Raw genomic sequence first — 26553 nt, forward strand, 5'->3', positions numbered from 1 at the left:
GACAGTGAAAGAAAGAGGAGGAGAAACGAACTGAAAGCCAGGCTGTGCGTCTTTGATATTGCCGACCTATCGTTTTCACTTCACTTGATTCACCACAGTGGACGACCACCACCAGCGGCGCTATGAACTGGCACAGAGTTACAGCGGGAGCACCTGCAGCTAGACAGACGGCAGCGTTTATCACCTGCTGGGGTTGCCTGGGTCGCACCTGGCAAGCTGACCACCCACACATGTACCAACATGTGATCATTCGGATGGAAATATCTTGCAGACTAAGTGTAAGAGTTTAAGAATGTCAGTGCAGCGCCTCCAGCATTTGATAAACTGATGCTTGATAGAGATGATACACTTTGCAGCACACATGAGCAGTCACATGACTCCCTTAGAGCTACAAGACCTCAATGCTCCAGGAATTCATGGACCCAACTACTTAAAATTTGGATCCATTATCAGAAGTTGAAATCAGACAGTATTTGAAAAGTTAGAGCTAGAAAGAGAAATAACAGATGAGTGCATATCCTGATGTTGCCGTTTAAATATTTTGTGATCTTAAGTTTAATGAAAGTGGTGTTTGGGGAATTGTGCAATTTGTGTTTCTACACAATTGCCCTGCCCTTTAACAGATCTGTCTTATAACAGTCTACAATATAAGCACAGTCATTTTCAGTAGTACACATTATTGACAACCTTTTATAAATGTGGAGCTGGACTCTGGGCCAGTAAAGAGAAACCAGTGCTGCAGAGCCTTAAAACACTATTCTGTCTTTTGTAGACTTTTGGTCATCTATCTAGATGGTAGTTTGTACATAAAGTTAGCCATAAATAAGTAGACCTTTATTCTATCTATTGGCCATCAGGGGGAGTCTCCAATAGGTCAGATTGTATTGAAATCTATGGGATCACGTGGTTTATTAGCTCAGTAAACTTTTATCGTTTCAGTCTTTATTTCAAGTCTTCTTCAATAGAACATGAACATGTTCATTTTTAAATGATGGTTCCACCTGGAGGGAAATAGTCCATAAAGTAGAATATGATTTGGGTATGTCTACACTGTGAATCACAGACTTTTAGCCCATGTAGAAACATGTCTGACAATCAGAATATAGTACAGAGCAGGCCACATTATCTGCCTTCACACCTCCTCAGCTCTACATTCACTTCCAAATATGGTTCAAAAAACAAATATGGTGATGGTCATTTTGCAAAAGGTTTCAAAACAGAAGCTCACAAACCAATGGGTGGTGTCACACTCAGTCAACATTTAATTTGGATTTGCATTTATTGTTTTCAGAGCTCTATTTTTGTCCTGTTAGCAAAACATCAGTTAGCCACCTTTTCACTCAGTGACACGTTCTTTCATTTACACCTACACACATGCTTCCTGCATTCATCACAATGCTGCCAAAAATACTTAGTACAGCACCAAATCCACCACAGGAAAATAGTTCTAATTTCTTTCACTTTCAGGAAATCGTTGATCTTTCTAAAAAAAACTAAAATATATCCATAGCCAGGGTTGACTCAGGCTGGGCAATTAATCCAATGATCAAAACAGCAACAAGGTTAAATGTTATATCCAAGTCTGAGCTAATAAATGTTACACGACACATCAGACAATAAATAAAGTAGTGGGCTACAGAGATCTATTGAGATGAAGGGTGCAAAGACAGCAGTGGTTCATACAAGCACTGATAGTGAACTGGAAGGTGTGAGCAGATTGTAGTTGTCTCTGCATGTGTGTCCAGTCTATACTTGATACTCGTGACTTCATATTTTCACAGTTCCTCTTATTAACAAGTACAAAAAAAAGCCCCAAAGAAAAGTAGAAAAAAATGCGACCCCACAATGAACACACAAGTTTCCAAAATAATTAAAACAAAAATCTTAAAAATATTAATCCAGCGTGCCTCAAAATACAAACAGTCCCATAGTCACAAACCACCTTAAATAGTCTTATCACAGTAGGCAAGATTAGCTTTTTACTGGTGGGGCCACAGTAAGAAGCCAAATCATAACACAACCCAGAATCCAAGCAGTCTCACAGATCCCTTACACAAAGCAGTCTGGCGTAGTCCACATGGCAATATTTAGAAGAAACCAAAGACCATGCATACCCTGTAAGCCTCACTTGTCTCCATGACCTCTCCCTCTATTTGATACATTACATTCATATCAAATAATTATAACAATAATGACAGTAATATTATGACAGCAACAGTAGTTAATGCTCTTACCCATTTTCACCTTACACTGGAGTTAGAGGATTAACAACAACAATAAGACATTAGGACGTTTCATATGTGTGGGAAAATATCCATAATTAGTGTAATATTTTAAGGGGGATATGACTTTGATTAAGTTATTCTGTGTTTCCCATTGTTGAAGTTGTTAACTGCCCTTGTCCTGTGCACAGATATTTACGCAGTGCAATCCACACAAATGGAATTTAGGCACATATTATAATATCTCATGCGATGTCTCAGCCAGGAGGAAGACGTTTAGACTGACATCCCGTCTCAAGAAAAGGGAAAACAATCCTTTCTTCTTTCTTTCTCTTTTCTTTTCATTAAGTTCAGACTTAGGTCTTGGAAAACTGTCATGCCATCTTGTAAACAAAACTGGTGCACGGCCATCTCCACTGGATGCTGCATCAGCTCTGTAACTGTGACTAGTAAAGAAACACCATGTCAATTTCGAAACACTTGCAGTCACAAACAACATTAGCAACAACGTTAGCAACAACAATAGCACTGTGTTCCATTGCCTTTAAAAGTGACAAGAACCACAATCACCACCTTAATAATTGGGCTCATATCACAATTGTCTATTATATTCATGAACCGGTTATGTAAGAGGAATATTATGAGAGCAATGTAGAGGGTTAGGGTTAGGGTTAGTTCAGTGTTGATGCCTGTGCTCTGTGACTAAAATAACACAGACTAAATATTTTATCCACATCATGTATGTTTGTGAATGGCAGCGCTGGTGGTGGCCATGTAATTGCAGCCTCCAGCTCGGGACCTATGGTAATTCTTCTGCTTCCTGTAAGCCTGTCTACCACTTACTGATTGAAATAAAAGCCAAAAAAGAAAACAACACAAAATATCATCACCTATCACTGTGAAAGCACTCACCCCGTGCAAACACACACAAGGTTAGAAGAAGAAGAAGTAATTTATACATTTCATTATTCATCATCTAATGCAATTTGCTGCATGGCAATGTGCCACTTGTTTCATTTTTAAAGTGTGCACTTCTCACCCCGTCGCCTATATGAGATCATCAGCTGCTGTTTAGTATACAAGCAATTTATTTTTGATCCAGGAACTAATCATCTACAGGAGTGATTAATAATCATTATTTACATTTTTTTTTTTAAATGAATGTCAGGTAAAACAGTATCTTTTTAATGTCAATGTCAAATGACTTTTTTCCTTTGATCAACATTTTGAGAAATCAAACTAATTGACTTGAAATAGCAGTTGTTACATACTCATAGTTATTCAAATGGCAGAGGGAAATAGTGTTGTCTTTTCTCACAGAAATAAAAAAGCTCTTATTTGGTTGAATTCTGACCAGTTTTTCCCTTCTGGAGAAGTGAAAAGCCAAAAAAAAAAAAAAAAGATCTATTGTTAAGAAATAAATTCTGCTCAGCAAGAAAAACACACAAAAAGCATGAATTCCTCTGCTACACTTCCATCATCTACACCACTTATCGGTGCAGAGATTCAGGACTGGAGCCAATCCTAGCTGACATTAAGCAAACTTTAAATTTTAAGACATTAAGCATGGGAGGTTTACCATGGACAGGTCAGCAGTCTATCACAGGGCTGCCATACAGAGACAACAACAACAATGCAAGCTCACACTCCAACCTACAGGCAATTTAGAATTACAGATTAACCTAAAACCGTGCAGGCACAATTATAAGCACGCCAGGTTTTATTAAGGATCTTGCTCTTATTTTTTGAGGGATGATTATTTCAGGGGTGGTGCATTTTACAGTAGTTAGTGCTGTTGCATCACAGCAGGGATGCTCAGGAGAAGTGCAGTTTTAGGTCATTTGTCTTTGAGTGTAAGTTTGAATGCTTGAAAGAAAGAAAAAACATTTAACTTAAATTGGAGATGCATGGAAGGCTATTTAGAGACATGATATAGACAAAGAAGGCATATTGTTTATTCCTTTCTTCTCGAAAGTAATAAGAAATAATAAAATATTTATTGGCTACATCTAATCTGTTTACTTGTCCTTTGTTATTCTAATATTACTATAGTTATTCTAGTCTCTATTGATCCACGCATCAGTGTTTGAGTGACAGTGGAAGTTTCGCACACACACATTTTACAGTCATCCTAATTTAATTCACTGTTATTTAAATTGATATTAATATTGTATAAATTGTTCATCCCACCAAGATCAGTCAGGCTTGCAGTGAGATTTGTTTGTCTTAGAAAGGGCAGTGGAGCGAAGTGAAGAAAGTGTAATTGCTTTAAAGGACTGTCATTTGTTTTAAACCCCAAACGGCTCTAAAGCTAAAGGTAAACAGTTTTTATTTATTCAAATCCTGGTTCAGATCTTGAGTTTTTAAAATGTTTTGTCATGCAAAGTAAGAGGTGCAACACTTTTTGTCTTGGGGCTTTGTGTTTTTTTGCATAATTTCTGTATTTACTGTTCATACATTTATTTTGGTTTCCTGCAGCACACTTTTTAATCTGCAGTGTTTATCTTTTGTGTTTTCTGAATCTGCATCATTTGTGACAATGCAGCTTGTTAGTCTCAGTGGTCGTGCGTTTGTGTTTTGGCCCATTGCCCTTGTCGGCCACGGAAACAAATCTCTTGTCAGGCGAAAGTCGCCACCATCGCCCTTTTAAAAACAGATGACAAAGAAACAGTTTCAGTTTCGAAATTAGCCAATATTTCACCCAAAAATCTGGGCACTGGACTTTTTAACAAATGTTGCTCTGATGGTACATTTGTTATAGACTTTTTCCAACATGGATAAATACTTATTTCATGCACAGTAAAATACTATGACTGATTGTTGATAGTTTTCAAAACACTGGGCCTGAGGAATATGATACATCAGGCTTCAGATACACAACACAACAAAAATGTGCAACCTTGAGGTCATCCTCCCTCTGTATCCCCAACTTTCCTGTCCATATTGCTGTAAATACCTTTTATAAAGGGGTGAACTTGCATGAATTGTATGGTGATACATGTACCACAATGCCTTTTGTTCTTGTTCAATGCTGCCTGGCATAAATTATGGAGGCTGGGAGACGTTATGTTGCTTCCTGCTTTGGCAGCTGATGCTGCGGTTTGATGTAAATCGTGAGGTGCCCCCTCATCTATTATGAACGTTACCAGGATCGCCGATGCTTACCTTTTGTACAAATGTAGGGTTTACAGCAGTCTGGTAGAATTAGATTGAACAGGTGTACCTAATGAGCTGCACACACTGATATAGACAGACACACACCAGGAGCAGATTATGGTATCAGATCTATCCCACACCCTGTGATGTGGTTGGAAATAACGTGTGAACAGTGCGTGCTTGCGTGCGTATGCGGCATGTATATGTGCTGTTGGTTAACCAGCAGTCGGCTCTAACAGCAGCACCAGAGACACATGGAGGGAATGAAAGGAAAACAAGGCAGACAGCCAGGGACAGAGAAAGAGATTGTGTCCGCTTTATCCATGTTTGCTCAGTTTAGTGCAGGGCAAATATTAGCCCGTTAGCTTGGCAGCCGTTCTCCACTACCGGGCATCAACCTTACACCCTGCCCACAGAGACTGAAAGAGCAAAAAGAGAGCACAGAACGAAGGGAAGGTAGAGGATGAATGGAAAGGGACAGGGAAAGTTATCAGGGTAACAGATGGAGAGACGCAAAAGGCAGCACAGATAGAATGAATGAGACCAAGCAAATGACGAAGAAAAAGTCAGAGTTAGAAAGAGGGCAATCTGAGCAATCATCTGACAATCTGTGGTCCAGACCAAACAGGATAAGAACTATTTTTATGCTCAGAGCATACTTAGATGCTGACACTGTAATGATGACTTGTGCATGCTGCATTTTATGGTGCATATCTTCTTCAGGTCTTTTAATGGAAGCACAGCAGGGCTCTTACTTTCCGAGAATTTCTCTTTTATTTTGCCAGGGGGAAAAAAATGCTTGTGAGTTTAAATCAGTCCAAACCACAGCTTGTGCAATATGTAATATTGCAGTTTTCAATTGGAGGAGTTTTTTTTTTTTTTTTTTTGTATATGTGTGTGTGTGCTTTGTTTTGGGGTTTTTTTTGTGCTGTGCTGTTCTGTTCTGTGTTGCAGAGGAATGAAAGAGATAAAATCCAAGAGTCAAAATAAGGTTGTGAGGAGAGAAGAATGGAGAAAACAATGTGGACAGAAAACACTCTGCTCTTGATTTTGTCCAAAGGTTACGGTCGTTCCCTTCAATTTTGGGCCAGCCGCTTGCCTGGCTTCTCCTCAGCAGAGATGAACAGGCTGTTTCACATCCAACACACACACACTCCAAAACAAACATTAATACACGTGTCATGCTTGTAGCTACACATAAAGTCATGGCTTCAAATGAGAAAGACCAAAACAAAAGTAATCTCCCATTTCAGCTTCTTCTTGCAGTGTATAGTTAGGCATGTCAAACTGTACAGCAAACTGTCATTGAAAGGAAACAGAGGAGCTGTTGCTGTCTGTGTCTGCACCGTCCCTCCAAACAAACACATCATGCATTGGCTAATTCCAGAGGCTTATGCAGCCAAATCTCCATATCAGTGTCACAACTTATGAATATAATGCATCATGCAAAAGAGGAAAAAGAAGATAATAACTTCGAGTGGCAATAATATCAAAATGGAATTCAAATGCTGTTACTGAATGTTATTATTCCAACTGCAACTCTAAGACTTGTTCTATTATAAGTAGAATAGGAAATGAACTGGTCACATGACATTACCCAACCGTTACAGGTGATAGTGCTGGAGTCATCTAACCAGGCCCAGCCCCCTCCAGCTAGGTCGGTGTGGTATCATGTCTTCATCTTCATCAAAGAAAAAAAAAAAAAGTACAGTTTTTGAGACTTCCTGTTGAATAGTGTTCTCTGGCTGGTCTGATTTTGGTGATTTTGCACCACATCTAATCAAAGACTCTATATAAACCTCAACCTGGACTCTGGGTCTGTAAAGTGAAGTGAAGACCATCAGGTCATTAGATAGAATTGCATAGAATATAGGACACCACTGGTTTTAAAGAGGAGTCAGATTTTTTGAAGGTTATAGGAAGATGTCTCTACTTTTCCCTTGACTTATGATTAAATGTATGAGTTTATGGTCTCAGTCCAGATGACTGGATCCAGATAAGATCAGGATCTAGAGCAAATTATAGAAAGTCATGGATATCATCCCCATTCTTCTTTATTCTTTATTCACCATTCTTTATTCTTCTTATTCTTATTCTTATTCTAACTACTACTGAAGAATTGATGAATAATCACCAATTCCTGGATCAAGGACTCAGCTTTGTCAATTGCACAAATGTCTGACTTGGTTTATGATAAATTGCAAACCTATTTTGTTTGGAGTTGATCCCACTTTCTTCATCCGCTACAGAGCACCCAGAGTATCAGCTCCTAACAGTGCACAGATCAGTTGGATTCTCCCAAACTCACATTAGCAACTTGAGTCAACTGTAAAGCACCTCAGGGGAGTGAAAGATGAGAAATTTAAGAGAAAGGAGAAAAAGGTAAAAGACAAAGTGAGAGAAATTGTATGGGAGGACATGTGAAGGTGAGGTAATATCCATTCATTGCTGGAGAAAGTCAAACAATTGATTTTGAAGCTCGTCCGGTTTTATCGTGCAGCAAAACCAATTGAAACGCCATTTTGGCATCTCCAATTTGAATTGCCAGAGAAAAGGATACCTTGGCAGAAGTTTGGGGCTAAACAGAAAAAAAAACAGAAAACTGAGAGGGGGAAAAAAAGCTGAGCATCACTGAGTTCACATAATTTCATTGAGTTTCTGAGTGATAAAATATAACATCCTTCATCACTTATTGCTTCTCTGAGCTTAGCACTGAGTTTATTGTAGTGACAGAATAAAGACTGAGGGACATGAACAATATGATATTCAGAGCATTAGAGGCTTTAGAGCTGATTTTTCATCATTACTGCTCAAAAGAATGAGCGGCACTCCAAAAGCAAATACAGATAGGCATTTTAAATCAGCTCTAGAACAAGACAAACATGTGTGGACCTTTCTGTCATGTTTTCTTTGGTTAATATGGTTTAGTTATCTACAAATGAAGTAGAATTTCTCTTCTTTCTTTTCTTTTTTTTTAACTTGTTTTATGAGCTGTTATACCTTATCACAATTAAAATAGTTTTTATTACATTAGTTGAATTAGTTTATTAGTCCTGATTCTGAATAGGTGGAGAACATCTTTAAAACAGATCTTCTCATGTCTGCTCCTGCCATGGTAAAAGGATGAGGAGAGGGCTAATGGACATTGATTTGATTTCTACTAAGAGTGAGAGCCTTTTTCTGGCTTTCCTTCATATCCTCCACACAGCTCTAGCATTATAACTCCCCTCCTTCATTTCCCTCTTTCTTAGTGCTGCCCCTCTATTTACTTCTTTGTTGCTGTATCATAAAATCTCTGTATCACTTTTTCTGCCCTTCTACGTTATTGGTCATACCTGTATGCTTTGTTTATCATTCACATTTGTCCTTTCTGCACTCTCTCTACTCCATCCACCATCCATCTCCGGTTATTGACTTGATGTAATCCTCGACATGAAACATTTTCACTTTGAGATGTTCAAGTTTCATACAAGCTGATAAATTTAATCTTTCTTAACACATATCTGAGTCTGAGATGTAAATAATAATTCTACTTTTTGCACTGAGGTCACAAAATCCCGACAGAATCTCAACTCAGAGATTCAGTTTTCATATGATAATGTGGTAAAGAAACAGGAAACCAAAAAAAATAAAAAATTATGAATGTTGTATATAAAAATGAAGTTCATATTATTTTGTCCTTTTAAATTTGAACCCCCACAATCTCATACTTATCAGTGTATATCAGTGTTGTTTTCATGGCAATATTATAGCCAAAGTATCCCAAAAAATCCGTCTTTGCATTTTCAAGACTAATTTCAGACAGAAATCTGTTTATTTCCATTAAACAGCGGCAAATCTGTGATGGTTTTTCTGCAGATTTAAAGATGCAGGATGTCAATTTTTACCTTTGTTGCAGCTAACATTAGGATTGAAAGATTTGGATTTATCACTCCAGAAGAAACACAGAGCGTTCAGAGGAATGTGTAACTTTCACTCAATAAGTCTGTTCATCAATTTTCTTACAACGGTGTAACACAAAGTGCTTGCCAGAATTAACTCGAGAAATACACTACAATATACACGCAGAGCAATAGCAGAAGATGGGGAAAGGATATAATGAATCTCTTGGATTCTAATTTGCATTTATGAATCGCTAAAAACTGGAAAGCAATTAAGCAAGATAAAAAGAGTGTTAAAGATGAAATAAAAAATATATTATAACTAAATAAATAAAATGCAGCATTGAAAAAAAACAAAAAACCTGGAAGCAATAGTAAGGGTAAATTAATGCTGAACAATAGCAATAATTATTATATAATATGAGCTGTAAAAATAATAAGTAATGAAAGTAGGATAAGAATAAAACACTAGAAAATAATCATAGAACCTAAAGAGTTTAAGAAAGAAAGTAATTAAATGAAAAACAAGTCTAAAAACGAAGGTCTTGAGATTGTTTATCTGCTGCCCTCAGGTATTCACGGAACGATAAAAGAACGCCTTGCTGTGGGTTATTTCTCTGACTTTGGGGAAAATGAAAACGCCACAAGCAGAAAAATTCCAGAAGGTTTTTATTCTAATGAAGATGACCTGTTATCCAGTTAGACCTGAGTTCAGAACCACGTCAAAAAAAAACAAAAAAGCAACTCACTTATTGATTCACTAGGTGCCTCATGCACCTCTGATTGGCTCTCCCTACCCTGCTATATTTGCAAGGAAACAATGTCATTGATTCTTGTGGAGCGAGGGAGAATGAGAGAGAGAGAGAGAGCAAGGGGTCAAGAGGGAAGTTGATAGGACCTGACCGAATCCACACCATGTCCCCGCTCCACCTAAACGCCTTGTGTGGTAAAACGCACAAAAACCCCAGTGTCTGTGAGGGTGTTTGCGCAGCTTTGTAAACAAGGCCGTGGCATGGTGTGTGGTGGTACTCAGCCTACTCTCGCTCAAGGACATTCACATATTTGCTTAAAAGTATGTGTTGTGTTTATACTGAGAATAGGTGGGTCAGGACGGATTCAAACCTATAGGTCCAAATGTGATTTAGCTGGAAGACTTTCTCCATCAACAGTCTCATCGTTGCAATTGAATGTGTGTGTCTTTGCTTTGGTGCTATCTGACAGTATAATCAGCATAATTTATTTTTCCCCTCACTTCTTCTTTAGCATAAATGCTGCTTCTCTGGGTGAGTGTGTGTGTGTGTGTGTGTGTGTGTGTGTGTGTGTGTACTCTGGGACAAATGGGCAACCCTAGTATTAGTCATACTCGGATCAGAGAACCAGAGTTAGACAGATATACACATACAGTATTCATATATATATACAGCCAGGGTAGAGCTAAGTCATTGATTTTTTTTTTTTCCCAGTAGGATCATATTGTCCATCAGAGCTATTTTTAGAGCAGGAAAAATGGATAGTCATGACCATTGATGTTGACATCAACAGACAAACAGAGGGGAGGTGTGGTAAATGAAGCCAAGCATAGCCTCTTTGCAAAGTGACTGCTTTGTCACCACATTCCCATTTGTCCCCTTGCCACCCAAATTCAACACGGCACACATGTATCTCTGCGTGTCATTTGAGGGGAAGAAAACATGAAATCGGAGCTCTAGATAGCAGTAATCCAGATTCAAAATGGCTGTTGGTCCTTTGTCTTTTCCTCTCTCTGTCACAGACGCTCCGAAGACGTTCGGTGAACAGACAGTGGCTGATTCAGCCAGCAAGGAGTCTGTATGTTATGCAACAGCCTATTCCTTCTTACATAACACTGCAGTTTCAGAGAAGATTAGTCCCTCTATACCGCTCTCCTTGTACCAGATGCAACCAATCTCTGCTTACAGGCATTACACATACATCTTGGCAAGCCAATAAGCTACATAGATCCTGACTACTCTCAAAATGGAGATGCAGAAGTATCAAACATGCTAAGCTGCAGGGACGTGAGGAATCTCACGTCCCTGCAGCTAAGAGATAATTAGCAAAGTCGATCTATAACACAAAAAAATAAATAAATAAACGTAATATTCTGCATTAGCATAGAGAGCAGATACTCTAAGTTGAATTTCCGGCTCAAGCGGCAAATGTAAATGAAATATTAAGCCAACTCAAACCATGTCGAGAAGTCAGATGTGTGTACCCACAGAGAAAGCGGGGATTAAATTGACTGCTTTGCGTTGGGCAGCCAGTAAAGATCTATTTATCAGTGATTTTGCTGTCCATGCTGCATCACTGGCTGATTCATACACCAAGCAGCTCCATACACTGGTATATCAAGTTGGGCTGTAGCAGATACAGGCTGTGATAGATCATTATTGGGGAAATGAGAGGAAAGCTGATGAATGGTTTGCATTTCCACCACCCACAGGACTATTAATATGAAATCCTTCAAACCAGCCATCAGCATCAGCAAATTTCTGAGCCGGTCACCTTTTCTCGAGACACATTGATGCAGCAAAATGCAAAACTCCTTGAATGATTGAAACAACTGTAATTTTATCTGCAGACAGAGTATTGCCCAATCCGCCCTGTGGTCCATCCACCAGTCGCAGTTTTGTTTTTTATCAGTTTTTTTTATAATTTGAGAGGGAAATGCAGAAGGAAGTTGAGGAAATACAAATAGATCGAGAGGAAGATGGCGCTGTAGGGGGGTGTCAGAGAAGAAGCTTTTCATGATTAAGCTCTGTTAAGAAATGGAACTAAGAAACAAATCTGTTTCACTCCTCTGCATTCCTTTTTTGTCTGTGTCCCCCCCTTCCTTAATTGACTACCAGTGTATGCAGCAGGGGAGGAACAAGATCTTGACATATTCAAGGTGCTTTTAAGATGTCAAAGCACCTTGAGGCTGGGGAAGATCATCAAGGTTCCCTCTGTCTTTTATCACACAGTGTTACTCTCTCTTCCCTTTGCTCTCTCTTCTATTTCCGCTGGGCGTGCTCAGTAAGAGCTCTCTGAGGCTGCCTGATAACGCTGATACACACAAACCGACCGCAGCCTTCTTCTGGCACCTCCTCATTGTCATTCAGCTTCCACCAAGCAGCATTTACCTCGACAAATTCTCGCACATTGCAAGGTCATATTGAAATATTTCTGATGTGAATGCTATCTGTCTTGTAGCGCTCCACTTTCACATCTGCAGCTGTAAAACATTCCAAACCTTTTTTTTTTTTCTTTTTTAGGGGAAAGAGAACAAGAGACCCTAATTAGAGGATAACAATTACTTTTTTATTTTTGGCTATCGTCAACTTGTTGCTGTGTAAGAACCTGAACAGGAGTTTCGTCTTTGTTAGAAACATCTTTTTCTTGTAGTCAGATCTTAGGTATTTGGCAAGTTCAGCAAGTTTGGATTTAAGTAATTATAATCGCATTCGAAAGAGAAGGATCTTTTTCCACTTTTCTCACCATATAAAACCTCTCAGTGAAACCTATTGCAACATTAATGCGACCAGAACAAATGAAAGGATAATTAGCTTTCAAGAGAGGCCTCCACACTCTCCTGTTTTATTTAGCCTGGCCATTGAAGACGATAACTGACCTTGACCTGCAGTTTTCATTTTATCTGCTCTGTCCTCCCAATCCTGATTGTGTGGTACAGTCTGTCAATCACACAGTAGCCACACCCTATAATTCATCCCTTGCTTTATGGTCTATTTTTTTTTTTTTTACAGTAAGTCTTTAAGAAAATATTTACAGAGCAAATAAATCAAGTGAGATGCAGGAAAATTTTCACATAGACTTCTGACCTTTTACAACCAAGGGGTCATTCCCTGATGGTCATGAGATAGAATGCAGGTTTACTGGTTTACATACAAATCACAAGGTCATTGATGCAAGACCAAAATACTGTGATTACAGTATGAGCTGCACCCTGTGAAATAAATCCCCTCTTGGGTATAATAAAGATTAAATTGAACCTTGAATTAAATCAAAAGTCAGTAAAGTATTCCAGATATCAAGCCTCTATTACTGAGTCATTGATTGTTTAACTGAACCTCAGTAACTCTTCCTTCCTAGGCTGAATTTGAAAAAATGACATAGCAGAGAGCTTTTCCTCTCGTTTACAGTGGGCCCCCCTACCTACACCACTGATTGACCCACAGAAGGGAAAGTAAGATGAGCTAACCCGTGGATAAAAGCATAACATTCTTACTCCTGACATTAGCCGACAGCTGCAGCAGATTAAGGACTGCTAAGCAGTAGTTTAGAAGCTGTGGTGTTTAAAGAGCAGCCACAGCTTATTGTCACTTACCTACCAGCCCCTTCATTTCAGTGTTGCAGGCTTGAATGCTCCCAGTCAGAGATTTTTTTTTTTGGGGGGGGGGTTTCCCCTTCTGTTCCCAGAGATATGTTCACTTAAGGGGAATGACCATTAAAATGTCATTAACACCACAAAAAAACTAAAAAAAAAACCCTGGTTTCCACTGGCTTCCCACTGTAATGGGCTCAATACATTCCCTCAGCACCAGGAAGAACCCTAATGTTGTGGAACACAAATGTTAATCTCTTTGTAAATATCACTCAAATTCACTCACCCCACTGCTTTTCAGTCATAATAGCAGGGATTCATTCTGCTTTGCCCTGGCAAATTGAATTAATTCTCTAGGCAAAGGTGTCGTGATTCCTCTAAGCCTCCTAGAGCGTAGACTTTAATGGAGATGATCCTGGCATTTCAACTCCATCCAAAGGCATTTCACAGAATCTCTCATTCTTGTTTTTCCTGCTATGGTATCTCAAAGAGTTTTGGCTAGATTTTCATTCTCTGCCTAATTGTTCTCTGAGGAGAGCAGGTGTAAAAGACTGTACAGGTCAGTCCATAACGTGTACAGTTGATGAAATACCCAATAAGCTTGCAGCAGTTTACCATTTGAGCATCTTAGCAGAACGAGATCATCTCACGAGGAGTCCATCAAGCTCCACTCCAGGAAGCGCACCGTCTTTGTGGAGGAGAGCGCTGAGCTATATTTGCTTGCTCCCATGCTTCCACATGTGTATACCCTGACTGTGTCTCATACTCCAAATCATTTTATCATGACCAGCAGCACTTCCTCCACTTTCACCATTTGAGCATGCTCAATTAATAGCCTAATCACCGCTGTCATCTGTGGCCTAGGCTAAATACTGAGCCCACTTCGGCACATACAGTGTGATTATACAGCTAATTAACACAATCTCTGCACTTATTTACTCTATTAACTTTCTATTTTAAGTTCTGTTAACATTAGGAATCTTATTTTCCTTCTTTTTTTTTTTTTTTTATACTTAATCAGCCATGAATAATGGAAAACGCCTGCAAGCAAAATCTGCACATTCACCTCTGACTCTCTTGGTGTATGGAAGGTGGCAAAATAAATGCACATAACTAATGAGATAATGGAATCAATGATTTTGTTGATTGGGCAAATATGGATGGCAGGGCAATTTCTGACACCAGCTCGTATCAGCATACTGAGCAGAACTGCAACCGAGGCTTTACTGTTGGACAGAGAATTTTTTTGTAATGGTTCTCTCTGGAACATGTAGTCTGTCTGTTTTTCTCTCTCTCTCTCTCTCTCTCATACTCTCGTTCTATGCCTCTCTGGCAGACTGTAACTCTGTAAATGACTTTGACCTTTCCCGGGACTGAGGACGGGAAACTCAGACGGAGAGGTGAGAGATGGCGGGAGATGAGAATAGAGTAGGCAGTTGACTGTAATAAACTCGAAGCAGTGGGCAGCTGTCAGCGCTAATAGATAGGGTAGGGGAAGGGGTCACCAAGTTGATGAATGTTGAAGATGCCTGAATCCTCAACAAGTACTCTGTTCTTTTCCTTGCTGATTTGTGAGATCTGCTAGTATGATGAAGCATTAGTGATGAGTTGAGGAAGATGTCTTTAGATATTTCTAGGAAAACTGCTATGAGTTTAAGTAATTATATGTCTTAATGACTGTAATGTAGCACTATTACTTTGTCGGTTTCAGTGAAATGTCTTCATACATGTGTAATTATCAGCTTTTCTTTTGTATAAGTTCCACATTATGAAATGTAATTTCGAAGCTAACTACTTTTGGGGTACCTTGGGATATGAATGGTTGAACATCAGTCACAGGAAGTGCTCCATAAATTTCATCTAATGGAAAAAAATTTATACACAGAAATAAAACTTCAGATTATACTAAAGCAATATTTTTGTGTCATAAATCATCTTCTCAATGACACCAAAAGCTCAATTTCTATCTAAACTGTGCAAGAATAAAAGAAACTTCCGTGAATTGAACAAAACTTTAATGTCATTTGGGATCATAGCTAACACGTGCACTAAGCACAAAGTGCAGCCTAGATTAATGGGAGGGGCCTGATAATGGGGCTAGAAGGAAAGTTCCACTCGTTATAATTAGAAGTCAGATTGAACATTATTGAACAATGGGAAAACTGAAACAATTAGCTCAGTAAAAACACAGAGGATGCCTTACTGATTGACAGACTGTCCTACACATTGGGATAGAGTGCAGAGCAGGCCAGATCTAAAGCCTCATTTGTCCTCAGCTTTACCTTGTCGTCCAAATATGGCTTCAAATGGTTTAAAAAGCACGATGATAACAGTGTCTCAGGCTTTTAGCGACACCCATTTCCAGAAAGTTGCCGCTAACAGCATAAACCTTAGTCTTTGACTTAGTCCTCACAGTGTTGTCTTTTTTCCCCTGCCTGCAGGAACGGGGAAAGATCGGCGTGATCTTCAACGTGGGAACAGACGACATAACCATCGAGGAGAGCGCGGTGATGGTGAGCGACGGCAAATACCATGTGGTGCGCTTCACACGAAGTGGTGGCAATGCCACACTACAGGTGGACAACCAGCCAGTCATTGAACGTTTTCCCTCAGGTAGGAGCAGATGCCTGACTCTTTTGACTGGGGGGGGGGCTATTAGTGTTTTATTAAAACCTTCATGGTTTCAATTCTGGTTTAAATTGGGTAACACAGTGGAGTGAGAATGAGGGGAGCTCTTGAAAAAGAAACAGTAGTCATTAATTCAGCATCCTCTGTGACTCTAAAAGGGATTTTTAAAGAACATTCTGTAAGCCCTCTGGTTTATTTATCATGACATTCATATTTAGAGCATGCCTGCATTATTCTAGGTGATTAAATCAGGTTCTGGTCTGAAAGGCAGGAACAGAAAAACAGCCTTTCTCCAGCAAGCAATCACTCATCTGAAAGCATCCAGCTCTTTTACAATTACTCTACCAATGAAGCCACTGGCACTGTGAAAGCCAGCGTTGAATCAAGGCCAGTACAATGTGAATATGCCAGTCAGGTAAGGGTCATAAGCATAGGTTTCAAGCAGCATGGAGAATGAGGAGTGAGGACACTTCACACTGGGAAAGTATGTGGAGGTGTCAAGAAGTCATGCCTCAGCTCTGAGATGAACACAGTCATCATTACACATACGGACTTAAAATGAGGGCAAATTCCCATTGAGTCACTGCTGTGAGGGTGCTAATTCCTGTGCTTGTCGTCTCACCATGACCGTGGAATTCTGTTTCAACCCAAAATATGAGGCTATTGTTAGTCGAACAGAGATGCTCCCCTAATTTCTCTCTCGATTTTGTTCCCTTTTGTTCATGGTTGTTCAAAGGAGGTCATATTCTGTTCCCATCGTGATTTTGTATCTGGTAAGAAGCAGGATGCTGCCTGCCTCTGTATTTATGATTACATTGAAAACTGGGATACTAAAGTGGGAGTTATTCAAAGCATCAAGGTTCTAGTATGCATACACATCTACAACAGTGGTTTTATTCTACACTGAGGCTGTCTGAAGTCAATGTATTCCATCTCCATTGTCTAAAAGCAATCTGTCTATATGTCATTATTGTTCACGGAGCAGGGGAGAGTGGTGCTAATGTGGCCATGATATTTACTTCATTTGACGTATATAGCAGTTGGACTGTGACATTCTCTGTTACGGCAGTGATCCCATATTTTGTGGCTGCGTTTTGGCATTGAGAAGAAACGCATTCTCCTGCACATCCATCAGCCCTGTGAGGCTGGACTAAGGAGCATGCATCACAGCCAGTGGAAGAAGCGCCCAGTGACAGTTCACTCTTTTCAGCTGTTATTATGATGGAAATGCAGCCCTTTTCACTACAGCACAGGCTCCAAAGGGAAGCCCTCAGCTGACAATCGCGCTAACCTCTCAGAAGATAACATCATAACAGCCTATGAACGCTAGCAAGTGGGTGTCATCATCCAAATCTACGTTTTGCTTCATCAAGATACATTAATGCACAGCGCATATCATATTCTTTTTATTCCTCCCTTCCGCCCTCTTTGTTGTCGTTGCTGTTTTTGTCAAACATTTCTATTCCCTCTCCTGCGCTGATCAAGAATTGAAGAGTGTTATTTTGTTGTTTGGTAGTTTACTTGATGAGTTTGGTGTTTGTCTGCAAGGGGCTGGCACCCGTCTGAAGTTTAAGGGTCCACTGGGATTTAGAAAAGGAAATGGATGAAGAAGAAGAGGTGGGAGGGAGTGGGAGGGAGTGGGAGGGAGTGGGAGGCTAGCTAGTTTGTTTGTAGGACAGCTTTGATTCATTTATGTGTGCTAGTTACGGTTAAACTATTTTTGGGACACCGGCTTTGATGGTTCAAGTCGCTGTCATCTTCGTTGTTGTCTGGTGGGGCGGCATCCTGGTAAAACGGAGATATTACATATTAGGAAAGCAAAACCTCAGATGAGGCTGCAGCACCAAAGGGTGGAGGAATACGTAGGGAGTGAGGGAGGCATGAAGACGCTACATTTCATAGAAAGGGGGAGCTTCATTTGGTTGAACAAGCTCCCAAAACCCAGAGATTTAGACCTGTTCTGAGTCTCTAAACAGGACAAAATACTCTATACTCACAATCAGGGGATTTATTCACACATGTTTCCTTGTCTGCTTTTATATATATATATATAAATATATTATATGATACAATTGACATGTTGTCCCACTGGAGCACTAAAAACATCTAAAACTGTCAATGTAGGCAGTTTTGGGAGAAAATAGGACATCATAAAAGATGCCCCAATTGGGGCCTTCTGTTCATTCAAATTTGGTGGCTTCTTCCAAGAACAAAAAAAGGAAAGTGCAGTTTCATGTGAAAGCTCTGTCGCCATACATACACATAACATTTCCTTTGGGATGTTATTCTGCTCTCAGACAATGCGCATGTTTTGAATATACAGTTACATGTGGGATTCATCCTGCTGTACACAGTTGGGTCCCACAGGAGGAAGGTAGTGACGGTAGAGAAGGAGAAGAGACTCTGAATGACACTCTTGCACAAGACAGACAGTGACAGGTTATCCATGGGTAATCTTTTCCTTATACACAAAGACAGGTACTGTATTTCATCGTGGTATAATTAGGGCCACGGGCCAACAGATTTGACAAATTCAGATGTGTTTGAATTGCTTTCTATTAAGGACCAGGCTTGCCAGCAGTGGGCTTATAAACAGAAGGCCATACCAAGGTGATGGATTTGTAGAGACAGGTTGTTGACAGTAAACATGGCCATCATGGGTCAGGCACATTCAATGGCGAAACAACGCATCTCCTGATGTCCCACGAAGTGATGTTTGCAGCCCCCAGGCAGCGTGTGTCTGTGGGTGTTTTCATCCAAGTCCGATTCAATGCCAGACAGCGCATACATCTGTTTACAAGCATGACATAGTGCAATCTTTGTGTTACATGGTTGTTGTTTTGTTTTTTGTTTGTGCATGTGTGTATGCACGTTTGCATTTGATGGATGGAGAGCAGGCAAAAACTGTCAGAGGAGCGTCTGGCCAGCTAATCCGGTTTGTCAGGTGTGTCCTGTGGCTCCTGAAGCAATGCTTATTGGCCAACGCCAACTTCCCAACGTTCCCAAACTGGCAGATGACTTCAGTAAAAATACCCCTGTGTCACATGAGGACCTCAACCTGGCCACACACGCCGCTGCCATACGGACTATAATAGTACCATTTCATATCAGATTCCCTATTTGCTTGTCATCCGACATGGCTGAGGGAGCAGACCTAATGGGGCTAAATGTTTAACCTGCAGTGGCAAATTTATACCACCGCCCTGAAGAATCCTCATTTCCAACTGACTGATTCAGTAATATTTTTATCTTTTCTCAATTTTTTTTTTCTTTTAATAGACACTCCTGTTAGACAGCAGCCTCGTTGGTTTCAATTTGGGATTGGAAGTGCCGCAGCTTTAGCTTTAATATCATTAGCCACAACACGGTTAAACTTCAATGAGCTGAAGTGAATAATGTTGGCTTTCACTCGATTAACTATTAACTATTCTTTTGTAAAGGGAAGAATGTGTCATATGTTTGCATTCAAAAGTTGCATAGTTTTGACTTCTGACTTCTTTTTCATAATTCATATAAAACAATTAATAACGGCAAAATGATTAATCACATATAATATATGAATTATAGCTCTAGCTGTTTTTTGCCATCTGGTTTTGTTCTGTCAGTTTCTAAACTACAGAGGGTGACACATAACACACATAGGAAAAAGTCTAAAAAAGTCCAACATTTCACACAAAAAAGGTAAATTTGGCCTGTTGGCATTTCAAGTGTTAATTACCAATTGTAAGGTTATTTTCTTGTGATATCTGGGGAGCACCAAATTAATTGCTGTCATCCTTTCCAAGAACTCTTATTAATCATGTAATGGAGATGGTGGAGTTTTTTTGTTTTTTTTGGGGGGGGGTGGGGGTGTTTACTTATATTGTTTTCTATTGAAGTGCTTATCCATACACAATTAGTTGGTCAGCAACAATCAATCACATCAAACTGATCAGTATTTGCATCTTAAGTATATATTATTCATATATTTCTCTCCGTGGTATTATTTGATGGGCTGTTCTGTTCCACATTTCCAACCCTCAGTTGATCACAGTGCTCAGACACTGGATCTAATGAGTTTGGATCTAATGAGTGGGGGCTTGCTACAGTGTTGATCCCCCTCTAATAAGAGCAGGCCTCGCTCCAGTAGTCTCCAAAAAATTGGGTTAAGAGAAAAAGAAAGAGCATCAGTGGAGAAGCTGGCAGGTGAACATTTAGTCTTTGGTTGAAGATGTGTTGAAGCAGGCAAAATGATCTAGTGTGAGGATGAGAGAGACTTTGAGGACCAAACTGAAGAGCATCTCCAACATTGCAGCTCGATGAGATGTTCCTGGTCTGCAATAGACAGGAAGAGCCTACCAAAACTGGTCTAAGAATGGGAAACCATTGAACCACAGACTGGGTAAGGGGTGAAAGCTCACTGATGGTCCTGTGGAATGAAGGTTAGGCTAGGTTTTCTGATCCAACTGAAGAGCTGCTGTAGCTCAAAAGCTAAAGACATTCATGCTGGTTTTGGTGCTGTCAGCTGTCAGAACATACAGAGCATCACAGTTGGTTGTGTATGAGGCTGCGTAGTTGTAGACCAGTCAGGGGGTCCATGCTGTGCCCTGTCCACCACCAAAAGACCCTACAGTGGACACATGAGTAACAGAGCTGAACTATGGACCAATGGAGGAAGGTGGTCCAGTCCGGAATTGTTTGAGGAACATCAACAACACCGAAGTGTTGTTGTCAAAATTGCCTACACACCCACATCAACACAATATCAGACGTGTTTTCGTAATGTTGTGGCTGGTGGCCTGGAGGTAAATATATGTACCACAAACACACTTAAAGTTGTTTGGGGGACTTGGCGAACCTGAGTCTACTCAGTCTTATCATCCTCTTGTTTCTCATTGCAAAGCAGCACACGTGAACTCTTTTTTTGATAACCATAATTTCCCCTGTTAATTTATGCTATTACTGTAGTTAAGGGCTTCTGGAAAAATCCATCCATTTCCTTAGGTTTATGCCACACTTGGCATTTGGTCTTTGTTGCTGTGCCCTCTGAGCTTGGGATAATCATTTTGTATTTTACAGCCGTAGTTATAGTGTCAGCATTGCGGCATATTGGCTGTGATTAACATATTTTGCTGTCTCATAACTGTGTCATTATGACCAATGAGAGCACACAATGTGCCGTTGTACTTCCACACGTACTCTTTTCTTTCTCACTTTTCGGTATTTACAGACTGTAAATCTACGATAAAGCTGTCACATTGCTTTAGTTTCTGACAGGGCTTGCAGTTGAGCAAAATTAGAAAGAAGATGTGGCGCTGGAGGGGTGATAATGCACAGATGAAGTGTGGATGGCGGGGCAGATGGCGGACACTGAGAGAAAAATGATGGACGGAAAGAGAAAAAGAATAGGGAGGAGGAGAGATGGCAGAGAAGGTGTTTGTTTGGAAAAAAAAAAAAAAAAGACCTCATCTAGGATGAATGCTGGAAGCTAACTGCTGTCACTGCCATGATAGATGAGGCTTTGCATTTTAGAGAAAGAAAAAGCACTTAAAATTGGATTTCATCACAGTAAGGAAGATCACATCCAGCTACAGTATGATGCAGCGTGTGCATGAGCCTCACATGTAAGTACACACACCAGAAATAATTCCAAAGCAAACACACAAATTACCTGCTACTTGAAATGCACTCAGACATGAACACACCACTTAATACAAGTCATAAATCAAAGGCACCAACAGAAAGAGAGGACCAAGAGAGTGCTGTTGCCATCCCGTTTTTATTTTGTGAGGTATTTAAGAGGATGCATTGGTCTGTGAGGGCTAACCATTAGACTGAGAGAAAAGCAGAGTAGAAAGACATGAATTCACAGAAGAAGGACACTACTCTGTACCAGCAAACACAGCTCCAGCTTGTCTGTCCAAGCTGTTAAAATGTGTTTCCTCCTTGGATAAATGGTCCAAGAAAAGGGTTAACAAACCCCCTTTTTATCATTAACCTTTATGTCTGCTGTTTCTAGATATCCATCTTTGTCTTTTATGACCTTCATACTCAGAGAGAAAGAAAACCAACCGCGAATAAACAAGCAAAATAAAAAGGCTATGTGAGGAGGCGAGGTCGAAACCGCTCAGAAGATCTGTTTTTGTCCTCCCTTTGGCAAAAACAATATGAAAGCACTCAGTTGAGCCAGCGTAAATGGTAAAAGTAAGGGAGAGCAGCAGGATTAGGCCATGTCTGTGCTGCACTGCAAGATAACACAGTCAGACAAATGACTGGACGCTGAGCATGGACCTAACTTCCTACCCCAACTCGGGCTCCTACATTTTATGTGCTTGTTGTTTTTAGAGCTCCGCCATTAACACTTTTTCTCTTTTTTATTTTAATTGTCAATATTCATCAGAACCAAAAAAACGTCTCAGTGTAGTTTTACATCTCATCTTTACTGACAGCAAATCAGTGGGCTGTCTGAGATTCTCTCTTCTGATTTATTTTTGAATGCTGGCCTCACTGCTAATATTGTTCAATTAAAGGCCATTTCTAGTCCTTCAAGGCTCTTGATGTGATATGATGCACAACTTATATGTCATAGTTCAGCTTTAATTTCACTCGATTCAACTCCAAGTGCAGCAGCATATTTTAGAAAGAGTTAATTGAAGTCAGCCAGTTTAGTTTCTTGTCAGTGGTGACAGCTACACTTTACACTGTGGGCTCTCATTGGGCCTCTGGTGCTCTGTGACTTACTGTGATTGGATCTTGCACAGTTGGAAGGGATCTCCAGTAATTGGCCTGTGGCTGTGGGATGATGGAGAGAGCGAGAGACCAGTGAAATTGGTAAGAAAGTAATGATGAAGAGAGAGGGAGAGAGCGAAAAAAAAAAAAAAAAAAGAGGGCGACATGGTTAAGTAGAGCAGAGCAGGAGAGGGAAAAGATTGCTTTGGGTAATTAGAGAAGTGACAACTTTGATTTCCACATGAGTGGGGCGGGTGCTTTCTCTGGCTCACTCCAACAGCCAGCCTTGCACAAATCCACCATGGTGGAGATGAAAGGTGGCGAGGATCCTGCAGTGAGGATCCTGACAAAGCAAGAGGAGAGAGAGGGGAAGGAATGAAACTGTGCTGCTGGATTGATAACTGCCGCACAAGATGAAAGATGAGTCAGAGGAGGAAGCAGTTAAAACACAGAGATATCAAATTTCAAATTCAAGCTGGCATGAGCAGTGGGTGATGTATTTGCATTGAACAAGTGAAGGTGGTTGGTAACTTTCTTTTCCTGCACACTTTACATAACGAAACTACTTGTCTGTAATCTCTGACTTAAAAGACTTTGGAGAGAGGGAAAAAATTGTATGCAGCAAAAAACATGTCATATTATAATGTAAATCTGCATCCCTGTGTGACCTGCTTAAATTTTTTGTTTCAAGTGCACTAAAATTATTTAAATATTCTCCTTATTGTGCACATTTTTCTTGATTTTTTTGCAGGATTCTTTCCTATTTAATCATAGTAGAGGGAAAAAAAAGTATTTGAGAGATGCATTTGGTCGCATAGGTTTACAGTACATGGGACAGTGCTTTCCTCTCACCGTCTGCTATCAAAAGCACCCGGTGGATATGAGAACAATCCATCTAAAGTTACCTAATGAAAAACAGAATGAGGCTAGCCTGGCAGAGAGAAGTTTCTGAGTGAGGGAGGGAGAGCCGAATGGCCAGTGGCCAATTGTCTCCAATGTAATCTCCATTCTTGTGGATGGATTTCCAATATTGGTGTCCTGTACAAGGGCATCTGGCTGCCTGCAGAGCTACATGATATACAGTTGGCACCTTGGACCATCTCCACAAACGCACATGCACGTGCTTGCATGTAGTCACACATGCACTAATACAGAAGGAGATAGAGGGCGAGACAGAGCAGTGTGTCGATTAGGAGCATTCTTCCTGACAGACAGTCTCCACTCCCAGCACACCACAGAGGTCACCCGTCCATCCTCCACCTTACTTTGTGTCATCCAGAGTTGCTGGTCAATCAGCGCGCCTTTGCCCTGCTCCTTCGCACAGCATCTTCAATACAACCCCAGACAGGGCCCACCATGCCTGTTCACCCAGCCAATGCTCTGGGCGCCATATGCAAAGTTTGTGTCAGGTTCATGTCTCACTCAGGGTCAGCATTTAATATCCTACCTCTCCCTCACAAACACAGTTATGGTTTTTATTTTCTGCTTTGTTTCTGCAAGCACAAGTTACAAAAAGCACTTAGTACCTTTGTAGTATAAGCATTATTCACACGTCTCATTTTCTGCTTGGAAAAATACAAATAATTTCTACACATGAGCAGTTTCCCCCATGGATTTATTTTACTAGTGGTGTTGATTTACAACTGTGGAATTTCTTGTAAATATCACTTTTGTTTTAAGCCCATAGCTGCAGCTCATACCCTGACTTACATCTAATTTAAGTTGAACAGTTTATTTCTTCTATAATGAGAATGCCCAAGCTTTTTCTCCATATGCCCCACCAATCATACGCTATGGCTTGTGAATAACAATAAGAATCGTAACTGTCACGGATGAATACAGTGTTCATAATGTCTACTTCTAGTGGGTCATCAGAACAAGCACAAACCCTAGAAAGATACAGCTTTAAAATGTGAAAATCCATTTACTGAAGCCTGGGGGTCACATTTTCATCAAATAAGTGGCAACTTGTGACATCTATAAAATGAAGCATGTACCGTATGAAACACTTACAAGATTCAAGATTCAAGAGTTAAAGGGTTTACTGTCATATGTACAGTAGAGAAACACATTTCCCTGTACAATGGCATTCTTTTTCCTGCCCACAGTGAATGCCAAACATATATAGAAAAAAGATAAATAGAATTAAATAAAATCGAACAAACAATGCCATTTTTTTTATTTACTGTGTCATTAGCCACGTAGAAATTTTCAATATGAAGAGCGATGTTTCCATAGATATAACTTCTATGTAACGTAAATGACGTCTATCTGTATTTTTGTGTTATATGAATATACATATTCATCATATATTAAATATCGCTATATGTACATTTAAAATACAAATGTTGACTACATGGTCTTGTCTGTTTTGGCATCATATGTTTATGATACATTAACATAAATTAAAAAAAAACTTTGGTACACAATGTTTATAGACATATTTATGTTTTTCTCGTAAATCCTCCTTCATTTTAAACATGCCTGCATACACTGGGCATATGGCCTCAGACTGTGTCACAGTGTGTGATATGAACATATATTGACATCTATTATAGATCCCATATGTCATTTTTACCTAAGTTCTTATCCATTGGACCTGGTTAGGTTACTGTAACTTACTTGGACATTAATGTCGTTATTTTGGATTAAGATCGCAAAGTAATGTGTCCCCCATTTCCCATAATGCAAGTCAAATGCATGCCTCGGAAGAACCCATAACTTTTCAGTTCCAGACAGACCGCGTTCGGGTCACACACGCTTTGCCTTATGCCTTTTTTCAAGCCCATGCTAAGTGTCCCTGATGACATCACTGTGACATCAGATTATTCACGCACACTTGAGACGAATATTTCTCCAGCGGTTTAATAAATAGATTCTTACATGCAAAATCAGTGGATTACAGCCTAAAGAGAATATTAGTCTTTTGATAAACAGGCTGTAGATGCTCATGCCCATGGGCCTTGGAAGGTTATTACAGAAAAATCATATCACTCCACAACGTAGAACCACTCTTCGATTTACTGGTTTGTTTTTTCATCTCTTTTATATCAGATTTCCTTGAGCACCAGGTACTATCACATTGTTTTATCGTCTTTCAAATCATGCAAAGGGAATTGTCTTGGGAGTGGAGCAAGTGTTATAATGGCATTGAGGGCGAAGAGAAAGGCCCAGCTGTTTAATTTGCCCCCCCCACCCGCCATTCTCATGCAAAGCAGACTTCAGTTGGGGAAGAGCAGCAAGGGGTGAACTTAGAATGATTTATTTCTCCAAGGATCCCAGTGCAAAGAGAGGCAAACAAACAAGCAGGACACAGAGAAACTTTGATTTTCTGACACTATGGTGTCAACAATGCGAAAACCAATCCACCAAAACTTTATTGCATTGCTCTTTTCTTGTATCTCTAGATGCATTTTTGTTCAGCTGAACCTCACCATCACATTTTGTTTTGCATTGCTTCCCCAGTTTTCCCTCTAACGTGTCTGTCTTTTTTGTTTTGAATAGATACACAAACCCATTGTATGTCGATCCCTCACTTAGTTTTTATTGTTCAGGACGCTATTGTCAGTCAGCCTTGTTTGTGTGAAAGTGGAAGAACTCACACACATTTGCATACCAT

At 40.0% G+C, this 26553-nt stretch overlaps 1 protein-coding gene across 1 annotated transcript in view; it reads left to right on the forward strand.

The window, feature by feature from the left end:
• The window catches only part of nrxn2b (neurexin 2b), a 586403-nt gene that overhangs the window by 527240 nt on the left and 32610 nt on the right, over window positions 1-26553 (forward strand). The window contains exon 17 of the mRNA XM_029525863.1: window positions 16040-16211. Within this exon, the coding sequence (XP_029381723.1) occupies window positions 16040-16211 (172 nt within the window). The remainder of the gene's footprint in view (window positions 1-16039; window positions 16212-26553) is intronic.

The sequence above is a fragment of the Echeneis naucrates genome, chromosome 18, assembly GCF_900963305.1.
Source record: "Echeneis naucrates chromosome 18, fEcheNa1.1, whole genome shotgun sequence".
NCBI lineage: Eukaryota > Metazoa > Chordata > Actinopteri > Carangiformes > Echeneidae > Echeneis > Echeneis naucrates.